This window comes from Myripristis murdjan, chromosome 5, assembly GCF_902150065.1.
Source record: "Myripristis murdjan chromosome 5, fMyrMur1.1, whole genome shotgun sequence".
In the NCBI taxonomy this organism is placed as follows: Eukaryota; Metazoa; Chordata; class Actinopteri; order Holocentriformes; family Holocentridae; genus Myripristis; species Myripristis murdjan.
In genome coordinates this window covers 16,103,830-16,121,007 of record NC_043984.1, presented here as the reverse complement: position 1 = coordinate 16,121,007, position 17,178 = coordinate 16,103,830, and the positions used below count along the sequence as shown (strand labels likewise).

At 41.3% G+C, this 17,178-nt stretch overlaps 1 protein-coding gene across 1 annotated transcript in view; it reads right to left on the bottom strand.

Annotated features, from left to right (window-relative positions):
• Nucleotides 1-16,106, bottom strand: part of uba7 (ubiquitin-like modifier activating enzyme 7) — a 42,954-nt gene extending 26,848 nt beyond the window's left edge. Inside the window, exons 1-19 of the mRNA XM_030052694.1 lie at nt 15,962-16,106; nt 15,665-15,833; nt 15,295-15,429; nt 14,703-14,809; nt 14,535-14,625; nt 14,204-14,336; nt 13,872-13,969; nt 13,631-13,780; nt 13,297-13,461; nt 12,088-12,201; nt 11,895-11,975; nt 11,252-11,407; nt 10,194-10,359; nt 9,080-9,276; nt 8,781-8,845; nt 6,348-6,558; nt 3,822-3,896; nt 2,505-2,706; nt 2,303-2,394 (exon numbers count right to left, since the gene is read on the bottom strand). Of these exons, the coding sequence (XP_029908554.1) occupies nt 2,303-2,394; nt 2,505-2,706; nt 3,822-3,896; nt 6,348-6,558; nt 8,781-8,845; nt 9,080-9,276; nt 10,194-10,359; nt 11,252-11,407; nt 11,895-11,975; nt 12,088-12,201; nt 13,297-13,461; nt 13,631-13,780; nt 13,872-13,969; nt 14,204-14,336; nt 14,535-14,625; nt 14,703-14,809; nt 15,295-15,429; nt 15,665-15,833; nt 15,962-16,083 (2,529 nt within the window). The 5' untranslated portion in view covers nt 16,084-16,106. The remainder of the gene's footprint in view (nt 1-2,302; nt 2,395-2,504; nt 2,707-3,821; nt 3,897-6,347; nt 6,559-8,780; nt 8,846-9,079; nt 9,277-10,193; nt 10,360-11,251; nt 11,408-11,894; nt 11,976-12,087; nt 12,202-13,296; nt 13,462-13,630; nt 13,781-13,871; nt 13,970-14,203; nt 14,337-14,534; nt 14,626-14,702; nt 14,810-15,294; nt 15,430-15,664; nt 15,834-15,961) is intronic.
• Between the last annotated feature and the right edge of the window lie 1,072 nt (nt 16,107-17,178).

Sequence of the window (17,178 nt, the reverse complement as noted above, 5' to 3'; positions counted from 1 at the left end):
AAGATGACACCTGATATGTAAGTAACTTGCATCAATTACTTTGGCTCCTGAGCCGCTGAATGGTTTCCTAGAACCTCCTGGAGCTTACTCAGTAGTCATTTTACTTTACATCTACAACTGCCGCAGCCTTTCTGACCAGCTGGCACCTCTCTGCTGAGTTAGGAGTCCCCCATGTCCACTTGGTCCTCAAGGCCTCATTATTCAGTCTTCAGAGGATTCTTGAGTTGCTACCATGATTGTCCCACCATCTGATCCAACTCATCACCAGATGGTGATCAATTGACAGCTCAACTACTCTCTTCACCTGAGTGCCTACAATATTTGGCCTCAGGTCTGATTAAAAAAGATTATAAAGTCAATGACTGACACTCCATGACTACCTCAGCAGTCTGATGGCAATCTCAAATAGTTGGTGTTGTCACAAGGTGGAAGTGTTACAACCCTGGCTCATGGGCCGCAACATAAAGAGGAGATATAATTTTATTTCAATAAATAACTTAAGTCAAAAACTCCAGCAGTACAAAAGCAATGCACAAAACAGCTTGTGGTGAGAATGCAGCCTCCCTCAGGAGACAGGCTCCCTGCCTTTTATCCACACCTTCTCAGGTGTGGACAATTAAGCCAATTTAGCCCATGCACCACACCAAAGACTCTTTGAGAAACTGCCCTATGTTTAGGAGGCAGTGCTGGAAATTTCACAGGTATTCCCAGGGAGGGAGGTGAGAGGAAGTTCTGAGTCTATCTAATTCAGTCCATATAATTGAGGTGTCTTGGGAATTTGTTAATCCTGTCTATTTGATTTTTGTGATTTGGTGAAGGCTTTTGACTGTGTTCCCTGAGGTATCCTTTGGGAAGTGCTGCCGAGTGTGGGGTGTTGGGATCACTGGTGTGAGCCATTTGACCACTATACACTCGAGAGTTGGGCTCCTATTCTTGACATTAAATCAAGCTTGCTTGCATGGTTTGCATCAGACTGACTGGGGTGAATCTTGTCCCCTCTCCAGTTTGTGATATTCATGGACAAGATATGAAGACAAAGCCAAGGTTTGGAGTGTCCCATGGACCATCTGACCCTCACCTATGGCCATGAACTCTGTACAGAGCCCAAAATAAAATGTGGCTGGCCTCACTTCGTCTTCAGAAATACAGGAGAATGTCCTTGTAAAGCCAATGTGAGAGGAGATTGAGTTGATTTGCCAGATACAACCAACCAGGAGGACACCCGGGAAACGCTGGAAGACTACAGCTGTTCAGAGAGCACCTGGGAATAAAACACAGGAGGAACTGGGATATTGGTTAAATCTGGGCTGCTTGGTGTGCTCTATTGATGCTGCAACACAGACCCAGACAATTGGATAGAAAATGGACAGCTTCTCCTTAATTACTCGGCGAGCCTCTCTTGTACTTCTCCACAAGCTATACACATCAAGATAAAGCTCTAAACCTGTTTTACTCTCCAGACAAAGAGTGCTCAGTTGTTGAGAGGAGGTGTGAAACAGTGGTATGAAATGAGTTGTAGTGTAACAGTGACTAGTTGCACAATGGAGGAGTTACGCTGCCTTCTGGGGTCAAAGTGTTGCCCTTCAAAGATGTGATTGGTAAGTTTTGGGACAGTATGCAAAACACTCAATGGCAACCAAAGCTGCAAAGTAAAACTGCATTTCACCAAATATAGCACACATTTGGTGAAATGCAAATCTGAAAAGGAGACCTCATCGGAAAATAAATAAGGTACATGGGAACACCTGAAATTGCATTTTCTTCTGTACTGTAAATCAAAGACTGACAAACAATTGCACAAACTAATTTATATCTCCTCTAAAATTTGGATTTGGATGTTTTCAAACTGTCCAGAGACTCAGGCGGGAAGAGCATGACACCTTCTCTATTCAAGATCATTGTTGTGGGCCAAGAGGGCGGGGAACTGGTGGCCACTGATGTAGACAAAGATCCCCAGTGTGCAAGATTTCTTAGTCAAGATAAGCAATCATTGTAGCCTTTGGGCCTAGCCACACCGTTTACTATTCACAACAGTTCTTTTCACTGCTTTTTCAAACTGGATGAGCATGTATAAAACATACCTCCCAGTCTCAAGACACTGCAGCAGAGACCACAGAATACAGTCAAGCTTTGTTTCGCTGGTCTGTTGGGGACGAGCATAGATTTGGGTCACTGGGAACCCATAGATGGATAAAGAAAGGTGCCCATAGATTTGAGTATGGCTCCCTGCTTAAGCCAAGCCACCACAGTGTCTGTGGACCATAGCATTTGCACTTTAGGTGTCACTGCACTCCTTGCTTACCTTCTCAAAGTCAATGGGGTGCATCTGCAAAGCTAAGCCACTCAGCGAGAGTGAGGCCAACTTTTCTGTCAACTCGTCCAGTCTGGCTTTGCCTGGTGCAGAGGCAGAGAAACATTTGAAAATAAATATCAAAAGATATGCTAGAATAAAGTGAGGGAACAATTCATTGAATAACTAAATGAAGCTGTTTAAATGAACTCACCGGCATCATCATTTCCTCTTTGTTTCTCAGCGTCCATCTCCTCATCAGTGACATAGATCTTTACTGAGGACTTTGGAGAGAAAGGAGGCACACGAACCTCCTCTAGGACTTTCTTGATAGAAGCACGATCTTTTGTCCCTTTGATCCCATAGATTTGCCCATACAGATTAGCTGCGGCCACCACGTAGTCCATATGGGTAGTCTATAACACATGCCACCACGGAACAAATCGTTAATAATGACCCCTCATCTCTAAAGGTCCGTCTTAAAATAGATAACTACTGTAACCTTCCAATGATAAAACAAAAAAGCTCCATTGATTGTCATGTCAGATCACATTAGCAGTCATTTCTTGCCCCATACATACAGAAGAAGAAAGATGCAGAAGAATTTACATTTGTCATATAAACTAAAAATGCTTCCTGGATTCAGAGGGGAAGAAGAAGATAAATCAAGTGGACAGAAAATACAGAAAATCAGCAGGGATATACAAATATATCAGTAGAAAATCAGTATTGGACAACAGCAGCTTTAAATTATTATCAGTCGAATAGTATTTTTACTGCCAACATTTAGCTACATGTGTAACTGGCATCTGTGACCTTTTTTTCCAAGCAGTTTAACTGTAAAATTAGCAACAGAGTAAACCTAACATGGTCATTAGTTTAAAAACACTTAAATACCTTAATATAGGTGTACCTGAAAAGCTTAAACTGTTTAGCACCTGTACTACTACCACTACAAACATACATTTTGGTATCTGTCTTGATTTTTATGGGTAGGAAGACATCATATATCAGTATCGGACTCAAAAACTATATTGCTGCATCCCTAAAAATGAAAGAGGAAGTAAGAGTGGCAAAGACAATAATTTAGAGTACTGAGAAGATAAAAATGATGACAGCAGAAAATTGAGAGTGGTGAAACAAAGAATCCCTCTGAGTCTTGAGAGACACTGGGCCTTCAGGAACCTACCCTTTTTACCCATTACATCCTCTTAGCTTCACTGCCATCTTAATGGCTGTGCTGTTTGTAAATATGTGCAAAAATAATTGGTTATAGGATATGTGAATGCATGTGGGGAGTGTCTTATCTGTCTTTCTTTGCCCTTTACCCTCTATGCAGGTAAGTGGCATTCACAGCTCAGATAAGAGTCCAGTATATAAGCTGAGCCAATATCAGACAAGATAAAGATGGAATGTGAGCAGTAATCACCAAAAACTTCGTTTGTTTTTTTTAGGCTCATGCCAGGACTGCTACTGCAATGGAGCAGACAGAGAACTTGACTAGAACAGAGACTAGGTGTGAAAAACCTACATTATTGGGGTCAAAGGTCAGTGGGTGAGGGCATCTCTTGGCTCCAGACCAGAATGGTAGACCAGAGCTGGTCACCTAAGGAGAAGCAGAAGAAAACCACTTCATAACTATAATCAACAGCTGGGGTGGGGGGGTGGGGGGGTGGAACACAATGACTTTTAATATACAGCAGATTCAAATTCACATGCAGCTTCCAGATATGTTATCGGCAGAAAAAGATTGACAAAGCCACACATTTGGAAAGCCATGAGATCTGACAAAAACATGGAACCAGTCATTTCACAAAGATAAACAATGAACATGATGGAAATTTTACTACACATTGATCTTACATCAGGTTCCACATATAGACAGCACACCAGGTCAATAAATGGACTGATAAAATACCTCTTAATAGACCTCTGACATACCAGGGGACTAAGGACATTCCCCGTGGGACAGCAGGACTTGTATTGTTATCAGGGGTGCGTCGACTACACAATTTGTATGTCTGATAAAGGAACAAAGGGCCTGAGAGCTTTGATGTTGCCAAATGGTCCATATGCTTGGAAGGAGGGAGTCTCTTTACTGGTGGTGTCTGTCTCTCTCAACATCAGTCTTCACTACAGGGGGGCTTTCTACAGCAGCCAAAAGGGCATCTACAGCACTCTCCCTTTCAAAATCAGCCTGCTGTTGGTTCAGGGGTGGAGCACAGGATCATTGTGGAGAAAGCCACGTGTAATCTATTTTAAAAACAATTCTTAAAGACAATTCAAACAGGAATTCTGCTAAGTTTAAGAATTTACATGCTATTCTCACAGTATAGCCTAGAGCTGCCTAATTGCTATTTGTTAACATGGACAACTTACTCTCCCAAAGCCAGAACTAGACAACCGAGTGTCTAATCTTTTGTCATTTGGTCGACTTTGTGAGTTTATAAATGTTTTAATGAACATAAGCACATGACCTGTACGACACAGTGGTGCTATATGTCCTGATTTAGAAAAAGTGTTAGAAAATGTGTTTGTCAATGTGTTTATCAATCTCAAACACCTAATAATGCCATCCAGAATACAGTAACAGTCACTCTTTACCCATCCCATGCTCTCCTCTATGATCTTAATTCTTGGTCATTTTGAGACGGGACATGACTGACTGACAGTTGATATTACAAATGGGGCCAGAAATAAACACAAGTAAGATCATTATTGTCCAACACAGATAGGAGTGTGCACAACAGACAATGGACTGCAGGTACCTTAATAGTAAAATCAATGTACAGGGTGTCCTGGTGATTCAGCTGGCTATGAACACGACCCACTAAGGCACCATGCACCATGCATGCCCTGGGTTTGATGTCCTCTCTTCATCTCTCATCCCTGGTTTCCTGCCTTCCTTAATTCATAGTTGAATTACTCATTTTAATTACTCAGTTTAATTACTCTACCAGCAAAAAAACATAAATAAACAAATAAAGAAATAGCCAAGTGGCTAACACATTCTCTCTGTCTAATAAGACTTTCTCTAGTTTATCAGTATCCGTGACACCAATATTGCCCTGTTACCATGCTTATGTCCACAGATAGGGTTACACCCAGCAGAGCACCTATTAACCTAACGTGTGGTGGCATGATAGGCTCTGGTTGTCTGAAACGTGGTCATGTTTTTGTCTGCAAACTGTCAATTTGGGGGAGTTAACTGACCTTAGCAGCCCTATCATACTTCCTCAGAAAGTCTGTGGTCAAATGTTTCTCACCCAGGGGACACCAGAGCACAAACACACTCTTACAGCTAACAAGGAGAGATAGAGAACTGAGGAAGAAAAAAAGAAGGAACCAAAATCATAAGAACAACTGCCATTGATTTTTCTTAACAGTCTGTTATGACTGTTAGGACAAACAGAATGATTGGAAACTTTTGTTGGTTGCATGACGTTGTGACTGTGGAATAATTTAGAATATGACGTCTGGCTGATCACATAAAACACCAAACAGGCGTAATGCAAAGTTTAATGCCGAAAGCCATCTTCCTCCTCCATACACTACTCACTACATCACAGATTTCACTGGACATGAATAGAATGAAATCAGTCTCAGTCAGAGGAATTTCTATTACCCTGCTTCTAACAGAGAGCCAGTTGCTGTGCTGGGTCAGTAAGGGTCGGTTTGGGTCAATATCAATCCCCCCAACACACGCACAGGTACGACAGCGACATATGACATCACTCTGTCTGCATGCTTCACCAGACAAACCCTCAGAGAAATTTATCAATAACAGCTTTCAGTGTTTTTAAATTTCAAACTGGGTTCACGGCAGTCTGAGACTCATCATTAAATGTCACTGAATGACACTGCTTTCTTTGTACTGTGCTTGCTAATGTGATACTGTAGTGTGTATTTGATTAGCATACAATTGAGAAACAAAGACATGACTGGAGAAAGAGATGTTACATACACCACAGTGCCCCCATGTGTCCTTAAATATAACTACAGGGTTTTGAGATTTATAATAGAGTGATAGGTGTTTTTTCCCGCAGTGTGTTTTTACCTGTTCAGGAGGGAAGCAGTGCAAAAGCTGCAAGATATCATTGTTGTAGAGAGTCTCCCACTTGCATCGTGCCCAGCCGACACAGTCTTCCCAGCATGTTGGACGTTGGCCTCCAGCCTCAATGCCCTCCAGGTTACTACACACACCCTGCAGGACATCCAGGGCCTCCCCCTCGCCAAGGCCCAGCGTCCGTTCTACAAACCCTGGCTCCCTGCAGGAAACACAACAGCAAGCCCACTTCATTTGATAACCGCTAATTGCTTACAGTGGGCCTGTTAGACTCGTAGATAATCACTGTCTGGGCTGAGAAAAGAGAAAAAGAAAACCAAAACAGTAACAAAAGTAGGGTGATGTAAGGTGGGTGGACAATTTGAGTCATCATCTCAAAGTCTCTTGGTGTAGCAACATCATGCATTCTCTGACCTCCAGAAGGAGGGGCCTGACTTTTATTGTTCGAGCAGGATATGTTTTAAATTCCAGCAGTAATTAAGCACCACCTGTGAAAACTAATGCAGCTTGCTCATAGATGACCCCAGAGCTAAGAAATTTGGACATTCATTAAGGGAGGGGGGGTAAATATTTGGCTGCTCTTCCATATATTAAGGAGAATGACTAAAGTCAGTTAGGGTGTAGTCTCGTTGGCGAGTCGGTGAGCAGGTCAGGAAAATTCACTTGAAACTTGGCAGAGGTCTCACAGCAAAGGGAAGGAAGTGTTCAGTGTGGTGGCGGGGTGGCCATTAAATGAAACTCTCCAGGCAGTGTCCACATGCCTGGTTAGTTCCTGTGCCACAGTCATGCTCACCCCAGCTCACCCTGAAAAGTCTTGCACTGGGTACATAAAACAATCAGCTACCCACACATACAATTTCACTTAAATAGGTACAAACAGGGAGCATGGGAGTATTTAGAGACAGAATTCTGCATAAGAGTGGGTGTATGTATGTATGTATGTATAATGACACAAATTGTAACACTGTACTGATTTATTGGACTCTGATTTGAAGCTAAACAGAGATGACTTTGGCAATGACTGCCAAATAAAAGCTTATACAGCGAGGCTTCCCATGATTACCATGAGGCATCTTCAGAAAGTGGGCAGATAGGAGTAAACAGAGCATCTCTAAATGCTTAATAGACGTTTTACTCCTAAACATTGACATTGAATGGCTCTGTATTTGAGCAATCCCCATTTCTATTCTAGTTAGGGCTGTCTCTATTCTCTAAAGACACAGCAGGGCATGTAAGCACTTCACCATTTAAGGGATTATATCAAATCTCACCAAGACAAACAGACTGTCTAAGACACACTGGAGAAAAGAAAGGGCTGGATTAGGCGGGCTCCGAGCCTCCGAGCTCAGACACAAGCCGGGCCTGGAAACATGCATCCGTCTCCTACATCTTGTTACATTATAATGAGGTCACCGCTTTGTAGTTAGCTCAGTGTTTTTGAATCCCCCTCAATCTGTGAGCTGTTTTTTTTATCCTTAAAATCAACAACAGCAACAAATTCATTAAATAACTGTGACATACAAGGCTCTTCAGAATTAAACATTAGCCGAAAAATATTCACGATTTCTCAATTAAGTCTTAACTTGTCCTGTTACTGAATATTCTTTAACATAAAATACTACCTTCTCAGCAATAATGTAATCTGCTTGTCCATTCAGTGAACACTTTTGAACAAGAGGCCTCTCTAATTAGCTGAGAGACTTTATCCCTGCTCAAAGGAAGTGAAAAAAAGCTGTGAGAGCCGCTTTGGAGAATAAATTAAAGAGTGCAGTCCTGGCAAGGCAGACTTTTTATGTCATCCTTACCTGGTGTTTACTGCTAAAAACCAGCTGCATGTTTTATTGTTAATTTAACAAAATGCAGAGCCTTAGCCACTTCATTACCTTTTGCAGGGCTGCTGGAATGCTGTGAGGGACAGTGGAAATGTGTTGTAAAGCAAGGAGTAATTGTGTGAAAACAGCAGACTGGCACATGTGGTGTTATTTTTAACCGCTAATTGAACAGGTAATTTAAGAACAGATTATTTATAAGGACAGCCCAGCAAGAGGAAAAGGATCTTTTGAAGGGAAGGGGAGGGTATTAAAAAAAATTGACAGGACATTCAATGCAAAAAACACAGAGAAAACAGTAACACTAGACAACATACAGTTCTCTGTTGACTGTGAGGCAGCGCTACCTCCTGGTTATGGCTGTGGTTAGGTTGAAGGTTAGTAAGCGCTGCCTTAAAGGCAACTTTGGGGGCAATAAAGTACCATGAGCAGACATTGTAGGACATATTGTAGCACAATCTAATGCAACAGACATAAGAAAAATAAACGGTATGTGGCAGGAAAAACAGGTAACAGAAAAAAAAGACATAACCAAGGCAAAATAAAAAGAGGAAGATCATAACAGACAACAGATGAAGTTATCTGGTAAGATTACCTCAGGTAGAGATTCACATTGTCAGGAGTTTGTTTAAAAAGTCCTTCAAACTGGTCTCTGGCCCACTACAAGAATGGAAATGCAATTAAAATTAATTAAATTAAAATCAGTGTGCTTTTGTTATTACAAAGCTCTATGGATAATAGGATCAGCCAAATGGTATTCATTATCATTCATTATAATACTATTAACTACATCTGCATCACATCCACACATTAAATTATTTCTTATTTACATGATATGTGGTTGTGAACAAAAATGAGCAAACCGCAACAAACTGGAGAACACGGTCACCTCACCTGCAGGGTATGCTCAATGCGGTAAGGGAAGTTCTTGAGCGTGCACAGAGGGATGGCTTCATCAGAGCTTAATCCGTGCGGTCCATAGGACTCAGTCAGGTGAGGAACCACCACCAGAGTGTGGCCCTGGCCTCCACGGGTCCCCCCTTCCAGCATGGGCTTCTTGTGTCGAACGCATCGCTCATCCAGGTAGACTCCTGTGCAGAAGACAATCAGTCTTGGTGATCAACATGAGATGTTGCTGATAATGAAAAAATACTGATTTTAGATTCAAGTACAATTGAGGATACAGCTTATAGTAGGACATAAATTATTTATCCAAACTCATTTACTGTTGTATTGCTGTCTTCATTCCACCAACCAACCCAACAGTGATGATATTATCTAGAACTATCTCTGAGGTATCCGGTACATGACAACATGTAATTGCATCTACTTTATACTGACATATGCATCTCATGATAGGACCATGAAGAAGGGTGAAACAGTGACTTTACTTACATAGGTGTATCTACAAGCGCCTATATCTACAGAACATAGGCATAACCACTGCTCTGGAATAATCATAGACGTTCATGAGATCAAAAGTAACAATAGAAATTGTGATTAGATTACCTCATGTATGATGTGCAGTGTGAGGGTGTAAATAAAATGGTACGGCTCGGTATTGGCAAGGACCTCATGTAAAAACATGCAACATGATACTCAAAATGATTGATTTAGAAACACATTTTACAAATTGACTGAAAATGTTTGAACAGACCTTAAAATACAATCTAGTGCCCAGCACTGGTATAGACTAATAAAATGTACAACATATTACATGTTAAATTTGGTGACAAACTAACTGAAACAACTTAAAAATAAATTAAAAATACCCATTAAAATTTATTACAATCGAATTCTTAAAATCGAATTAGCACAAAGCACCACTTAATACAGTGCAGCTAAATTTTTGTATGATATGAAAATGAAATGCATGAATGATGCATATCCATATAGCAATCTGGAGAATCGATACAGTATAAAAAAAAAAATAATACCGCAATACCTAGCTGTATTGATTTTTTTGCACAGCTACATCAAATGGAATTGAGAAACGCAGGATACTCACTGGTCTCCACGTTGTCTAGGGCTGCAAACACTCCATCAAGACCCATGAAGAAATGATAATCATACACGTGTTCGCTGTCTGAGCCGAGACGGTTCTGGTGAGCTGTGATGTTCATCTCTGGGTTCATCGCTTTTACCGCCTTTGCTGCGACTTCAGATTTCTGTTTCTGTTGAAGGATGAGTGAGCAGCTGACACTTGTGTCTGGGAAATGTGTTTTCAGAATCGGTAAAACAGAAATGAAACAATGGTGAAGAGGGATGGAGACAAGATTGATTCCAGTAAGAAATGATAATGGGATGGAGACAATTCAACCATTATGCAACAGAAGGGAAATTCTGCATTTTTGTTGTTCCATCTTTGATACAACAGAGCTATGCAGATCCATTTTGGAGAGATAACTGGATCGTCTTATGCAACTATGATTAGCATTCAGGGAAATGTGAAGCCTAAGGAGAATATTCTTGGTTTTCATTGTGTAGTGTGCTGGAGAGCCACCATATTTACAGTTACTCACTGCTCATGTGTTATATAACAACGGAGTGAGCACGTGTACCTTCTGTATTTCAGGACAAGTCCAGATTTTTGTCAGCTTATCCAGCCTGCTAGCTACAGCTGCAGCCAGTTACGGGTTAGAGAAGTTGTTTAGAGAGAAGTATCTCACATATGTTGTTAGTTGCTTTACCAACAACAGACCAACTTCCTGATATAATCCTAAATGACTGCGTAACAAAAGAGTCATGAAAGATAGAAGTAATCTGCTGTGCACGAGACCTGACAGGAACTTGGTCGCCGTGTGGAAGCTGACGGACACGTGCAATCTGAGATGGATAGAAAATGTCAACCCCCCCAGACATGTCCCATTAGCAGTGCCCTCTGACCTTTCCAGTTAAGCAGACCAACCAAGACAAGGGAAGACATGAACAACTCCAAAGTGAATGACACGAGGGTTTAAAATGTTGTAGTTGATCTGTTAACACAATAACTCATGGATCAGAGAGCCTTAATATGGTGAATGGGGGAGGGTGTGATATTCTCATACAGTGCTGTGCATCTCTTACCCCAATGTCTTTGGACCTGAACAGGAACTGGCGGTGCAGGTTGGATCTTTCTATGGAGTCCATGTCTGTTACAGTGATGTGGCCTCCCTCTCCAGCACCGAGGCCAATGAGGGCAAAGTTTTTAAAAAGCTCACAACCAATGGCACCAGCTCCAACCTGGAAATATGACAGGAAAGAATGCTTTAATGTAAAGACTGCAAGTACATGCCACTAAAATATGTTCCTCAAGTAGGCGAGAACTGCAAGTTTTCGCTGATAAAAACAAAGAAATGATGAGATGAAAATTTGCCTTTTACTATTGATGTATGTTACTGATATATAATTATCTGGCTTGGCACATTACCAGTTTCATGGTCCCTCCCATGGTAAGTGACTGACACACACACACACACACACACACACACAAAGCAAACAAACAACAGTAAGAATAACACTTTCAAAGAAAACAGAGAAGGGCTTGGCAGTGCTGGATGGCCCCTGCACATCCAGAGATCAACGCTGAGAGGAAATGCCACCTGAATCACAACTGTTTCCTGCATGTGCCATTACCAACACTAGCAGAGATCAAAGGAAAACACAGATGGAGCTGAGGCTTTCCAGTGCAGAGTGTTCCCCCTGCTGGACACATTGGGCCTGCTCTCACCAGGAAGTGCTTCTGTCTCCCAAGCTTCTCTTGGAACGCCGATCCAAACACGGCAATCTGCCCATCGTATCTCACGCCTTTCTGACAGAGAGACGACAGAAACTGTGTAATTCTCTTGGTGAATATACATGAAATGTGTTCACTTCTAAGCTGCACCGTCTCGTAATCAAACGCAGCATACAACTAGCCCTACTGGTGAGAAGCAGTCCTCTGTCAGCTGGTCCTCATCTTCATCATCTTCAGGGAGGCACTCCAGTGCATCAAAATACAGCCACTGCTGAAGAGGCATAAATTTCCTACCACATGCCTGCAGGGATGTAATGGATATGGAAAAAGCACCACACCACTATCAGTAAGTTATATTAAATGCATATAATATAATAACAGCAGTGTTAAAATGTTTCATCAAAACCAAACCAGATTAAATTTTGTATAACATATTTCAAACAATCAAATGCAATGCAATGTGCCTTACAGTTAATGAAAAGCAAATGTTAAAGAGAAAGAGAGAGAAAAGAGTAACACAACAACAACAACCTCTACACCTATACAACTGACTGTAGTTCAGGATAGGGATGACCTTCTATGCCCATACAGACTGTAATGCAATCTGTAATCTGGTGTCAAACAATCAAATGCAATGCAATGTGCCTTACAGTTAATGAAAAGCAAATGTTAAAGATAAAGAGAGAGAAAAGAGTAACACAACAACAACAACCTCTACACCTATACAACTGACTGTAGTTCAGGATAGGGATGACCTTCTATGCCCATACAGACTGTAATGCAATCTGTAATCTGGTGTAACTTTCTTGGAATTGAACAATATCAAATATAGGAACAAATCTCCACATACTTAAAACAGATAAACAACAATACAATGAAAGGAAATAAAAAACTAACACTAAAAAGAATAAAAGGTGCTAACAGGAAATGCTACAAGGAATGTCTTCACATTTCACCTGAACTGTCAGCTGACTCTGATGCCCTCCAGGCCTCCAGCAGGCTGTCCCAACAAACAACTAAAAGGCCATGTCCAATATAATATGAGGAAATATAAGGAGGTTCTAGCCCATTAAGTGTCTTAAAAACTGCGGAGGGGAGACCTTTATGCAGACAGGATGCATCTCAGTACAAATACAAATTCTACAGAAGAAAGGTTTATTGATTGTCAGCGAGTAATCATGGACTTATAAACGCTCAAAGTTCATTTTCTGCGCTGTCATGATGTTTCAGCTCTAATGGAAAATGAGGTGATAGGACATGATGATGCCACGCTATTGATCTGCGGAATCTACAGGAGCACTATCTGAAAGTGAGGCAGCCAATGAGGAGACTTTAACCCGCGTGTCATGTGTGGAGAAATGAAACTAACTCGACAAGCACTGTGGTTATGCCTCACCTTAATGACTTCCTGTGCAGCCAGTGCTCCAATAAAGGCATTAAGAGGAGCCAGGTCACCCTGTGCTGTGTAGGACAGGCGTCTCACCACCGCCTCGTCTAGTTGCTCCAGCTGGGCCGCTGCATTCAGCTCTCTCACCATGACAGCCAGGACATCTGCATCTGACTGTATGGGGATTCATCACAGACAAGCAGTGAGAGCATGAGAGCAGGACATAACAAGACAAAAAAAATCTGTTGGTAATCTCTTTAAAGGATCATACAGTGATACCAGTTGCTGAGAAAATTAAGATGACTGGGAAATCAGCCATGACATCTTGCATATCTCCACTAACCTGAGATCTGGGTTTAGGAAGTCTTCCTTCTTTCTTCACAAAGCTATGGAGGGCTTGGAAAGCCAAGTGCAGGGTCTCATGACGTGCTGTTTTTCCAAAGTCAGTGTTTACAAGGAGCTCTCGGTCCAATAAAGCCTCATCCAGCGATTTCTACAGGTCATTATAATGCATTTAGATTTAATCACCAGTGGGTGCAATCCTTCAATGAGCAGAATATCTCAACAAAGAGTCTCACACTTACAAATTTGAGAACATGGCGCTGCTTCACCTCAGTCACTATGCCACCTCGTTTATACTCACTAAAGCCTGAGGTGTCGACAATACTGAAGCAGTCAGGGCCTGGTGATGGAAGGAAATATTTAGGTACAAACAGTGAGATGAGAAATCATCCATATTACAGTTAAAATAACTCTATTGTAATCAGGGATGCTTGTTGGACCAGTGGACAAAGTTGAATAAACATGTATGCTTTATGATTTTATTTTCTGTCTTTCTTGTCACCTTCCTCAACATTCAGTCTACTATAGAAAAATACGTTATTCTAAAATATTAATTTGAAATTTGATTACTAACTGCAGACTGTGATCTTCATAGGGCTCATGCTGTTCAGCTCGGTCATGCCTTGGACTTCAGAGAAGGAAACTTCGCAGCCATCTCTAAAGTGAAGCTTCTGGTTGTATGTGCAGGTCACCATACCAGGATTACCCTAAAATGAAGAAAATGTGGACTGGATGTAATAGAAATATTCTGACTTCACACACAACACACATCTAAAAAAAAAAAAAAAAAAAGAGAGAGAAACATCACCATGTAATGGCAACCTTGTGCATTATTTCTGCTAGTTTTAATCAGAAGGGTCCCACTTTTAATGTCCCAGGAACATGAACCAATCAGAGGGCGTTACCTTGGTGATGTGTTCTATCATAGCTGACACAGGTGTCTCCCCATCAGCATCCAAGACCTCAAACTCCTCCCCGAAGTCACTGAACAGCTGACTGCAAATGCACCACAATGTTTTTAGTAATTCATCAATGCACAGCTGTTACTAGCACAAGTAACCAGTTCATCTTACCCACAAAGTCCCTTGGTGTCTGCCACAATGAACTTGATTCCATTCAGATGGCAGTGCCGGCCAAACCGTTTCTGATCATCCAAGGAGGAGTCGGTCAACACCACCACCTGAAACCAACAATCTCTATCACATAAACCAAATCCACATATGTTTAAAATAATTCAATCTCTTTTTGCCTTATTTTTTATACCTAACTACGTCATAGGGCGATTTGGACAAAATCAAACATCACAATATTTTTGACCAAATACCTTGATATCCATATTGTGACAATACTGTGGAGCTTTCATAAGACATTTACACAGAAGATTTTTGATAAACAAGGATGAGTGGATATTATGACCAAGCAGCTAGAGAGAAATATTAGATCAGCCTAATCAGCTCAGAAGACTGCACCCATTTACTGTCATACAGTCTTGAAAACCAGGAAGAGGCAACAGTTACATCACCATATCATTGATGTCTAAAATACCAGACGATACCTGGTCTCAAATCATGATACCGATATAATATTGATGTATTGCCAGGCCCTTCTAGTACTGTAGACTTTCTTCACAGTTTTACAGATTATTTGTAAGGTCTTATCATTTACCTGGAATTGTAACAACAGGTTTTCATCCAGCGGTCCAGTGTGGACTGACACATGGACATGGGGGTTCAGGGCAGACAGCTGGGGTAGGGAACTTGTGGCTCGGTTCTGACCGATGTGGGACTCATTCAGGAAAAACTGGAGAGGAAATCCATGGCCATTGAAATAAAAAGCAGTGCATTAGAGAACTGTGCATGCAATCACTTCCTGAAAATATGCTGACTTTAAAAATTCAGCCTGTGAACACCAAGTGCTGTGGTACTATAATACAGTATGTTACAGGCAGGACATTCCTGAAGAAAATACTTAATGAATCCCTACAAATTAGTACCTGATGATTTGGGCTTATCAATTAGACATAATGGGAACTCACTTGGGAAGTCAGGTCCGTCCAAGACGCGACGCCCTCGTCCTGCACGGTGACAGAGTTCACCCCGGACAGGATCACGTTCTTGGCTATTTCCACACCGAGACCACGCATCCCTGCTATCAGGACCCGGGCTGCCCCCATGCGCTGCATCGCCTCACGACCCAGAACATACCTGCACAGGTGAAGTGACCAGGAGGGATACGGGTCATTATGCTGCAGTCACCTTCATAAGTCGATACAATGCATTATTATATTGCACTACATAATAGTAGCAAGGTGTTATAACTTTATGATACTTACAGCTGTCGGGAGTAAAATCCCTCGTCGATTTCGCCCATTTCTGTCATGTTATGAAGTTGACCAGCGGATAATGGTGTGTAAATCTGCTTCACTGAGCTGCGGGAGTGACAAACATCCAACATGCGAGTGAAGCTGACAGACTGCAGCCTGTCCGACCGGTTTGCAAGAAATTACTTTCACTTTCCTTTTGCAGAGAAAGAGACATGAGTTGCGCTGTGGGGGCGTGTTGTTTTCGGACAGGCGTACATGTCTCAGACCGCCTCTGTGGGAACACACGGCGCCTTGGTTGTGTTTTTTTCCTAGCAAGGCGATGGAATCTCTAATCGATTTACATTCAGCCTTTCCCCCGCCAGATTATGTCGAACCCTTACCAGACATAAAAATAAAAAAAATTAAAAAAAAAAGTATCTATGTCGGTATGAATGCTTCTTGTATGACAGCTAGCAGGTACTGTATGTATATATGTGCACTGAGGTACACACTTATGCATGTATGTAAATGTAAACAGTGGAATTATTATCTTATCTGTGCTTTTATTTGTTTGCTTATTCTTATTAAGGATTTCGGGAGGAAACAAATGAAATTGATTGCAAGGGTTCGGCAGCCATAAGCTTTTGCTTCAACCGAAAACCCTTTTCGACCAGCCATATTCATTCTCTTTAATTCTTTAATTATGTTTAATTTGTTGTGCTGCTGTGAGCGAAAATAAACATATTCATTCATTCATCCATTCATTCATCCATTCACATTCTCTGCCCTTACCTTAACCAATAAGCTAAAATAAACACCCAATATGTGAGCGAGTCCGTCGGCTATCTAGGGAAAAACTTTGGCTCCCTGACTGGGCCGGTGGAAACGGATCTGCTGTCTTCAAAATAAAAGCCTGAAGCTGTGCTCTCTGGATGGATTGACAGAAATTAATCTCACGCTATCCAAATTCAAAAAAAAAAAAAAAAAAAAAAAAAAACACCTCAGTCAATTAGCAGGTTTAAATTATGCATTAAGATACTCCTGAACTATAAAACCTCAATCGGTGTATAGAGACTGTTATTTCTATATCATGCAGTTTTTAAATGTAACATCTGTATCTCTTTTAGATGGGATATTTGTATATTAATAGACTGAGGCCCAACTTAAATTGGATAACATTGTTAGTTTCTCAATCCTGAAGTGAATCATGAACACAAAATGCATGTATGTTTCATACATTTTGTTGT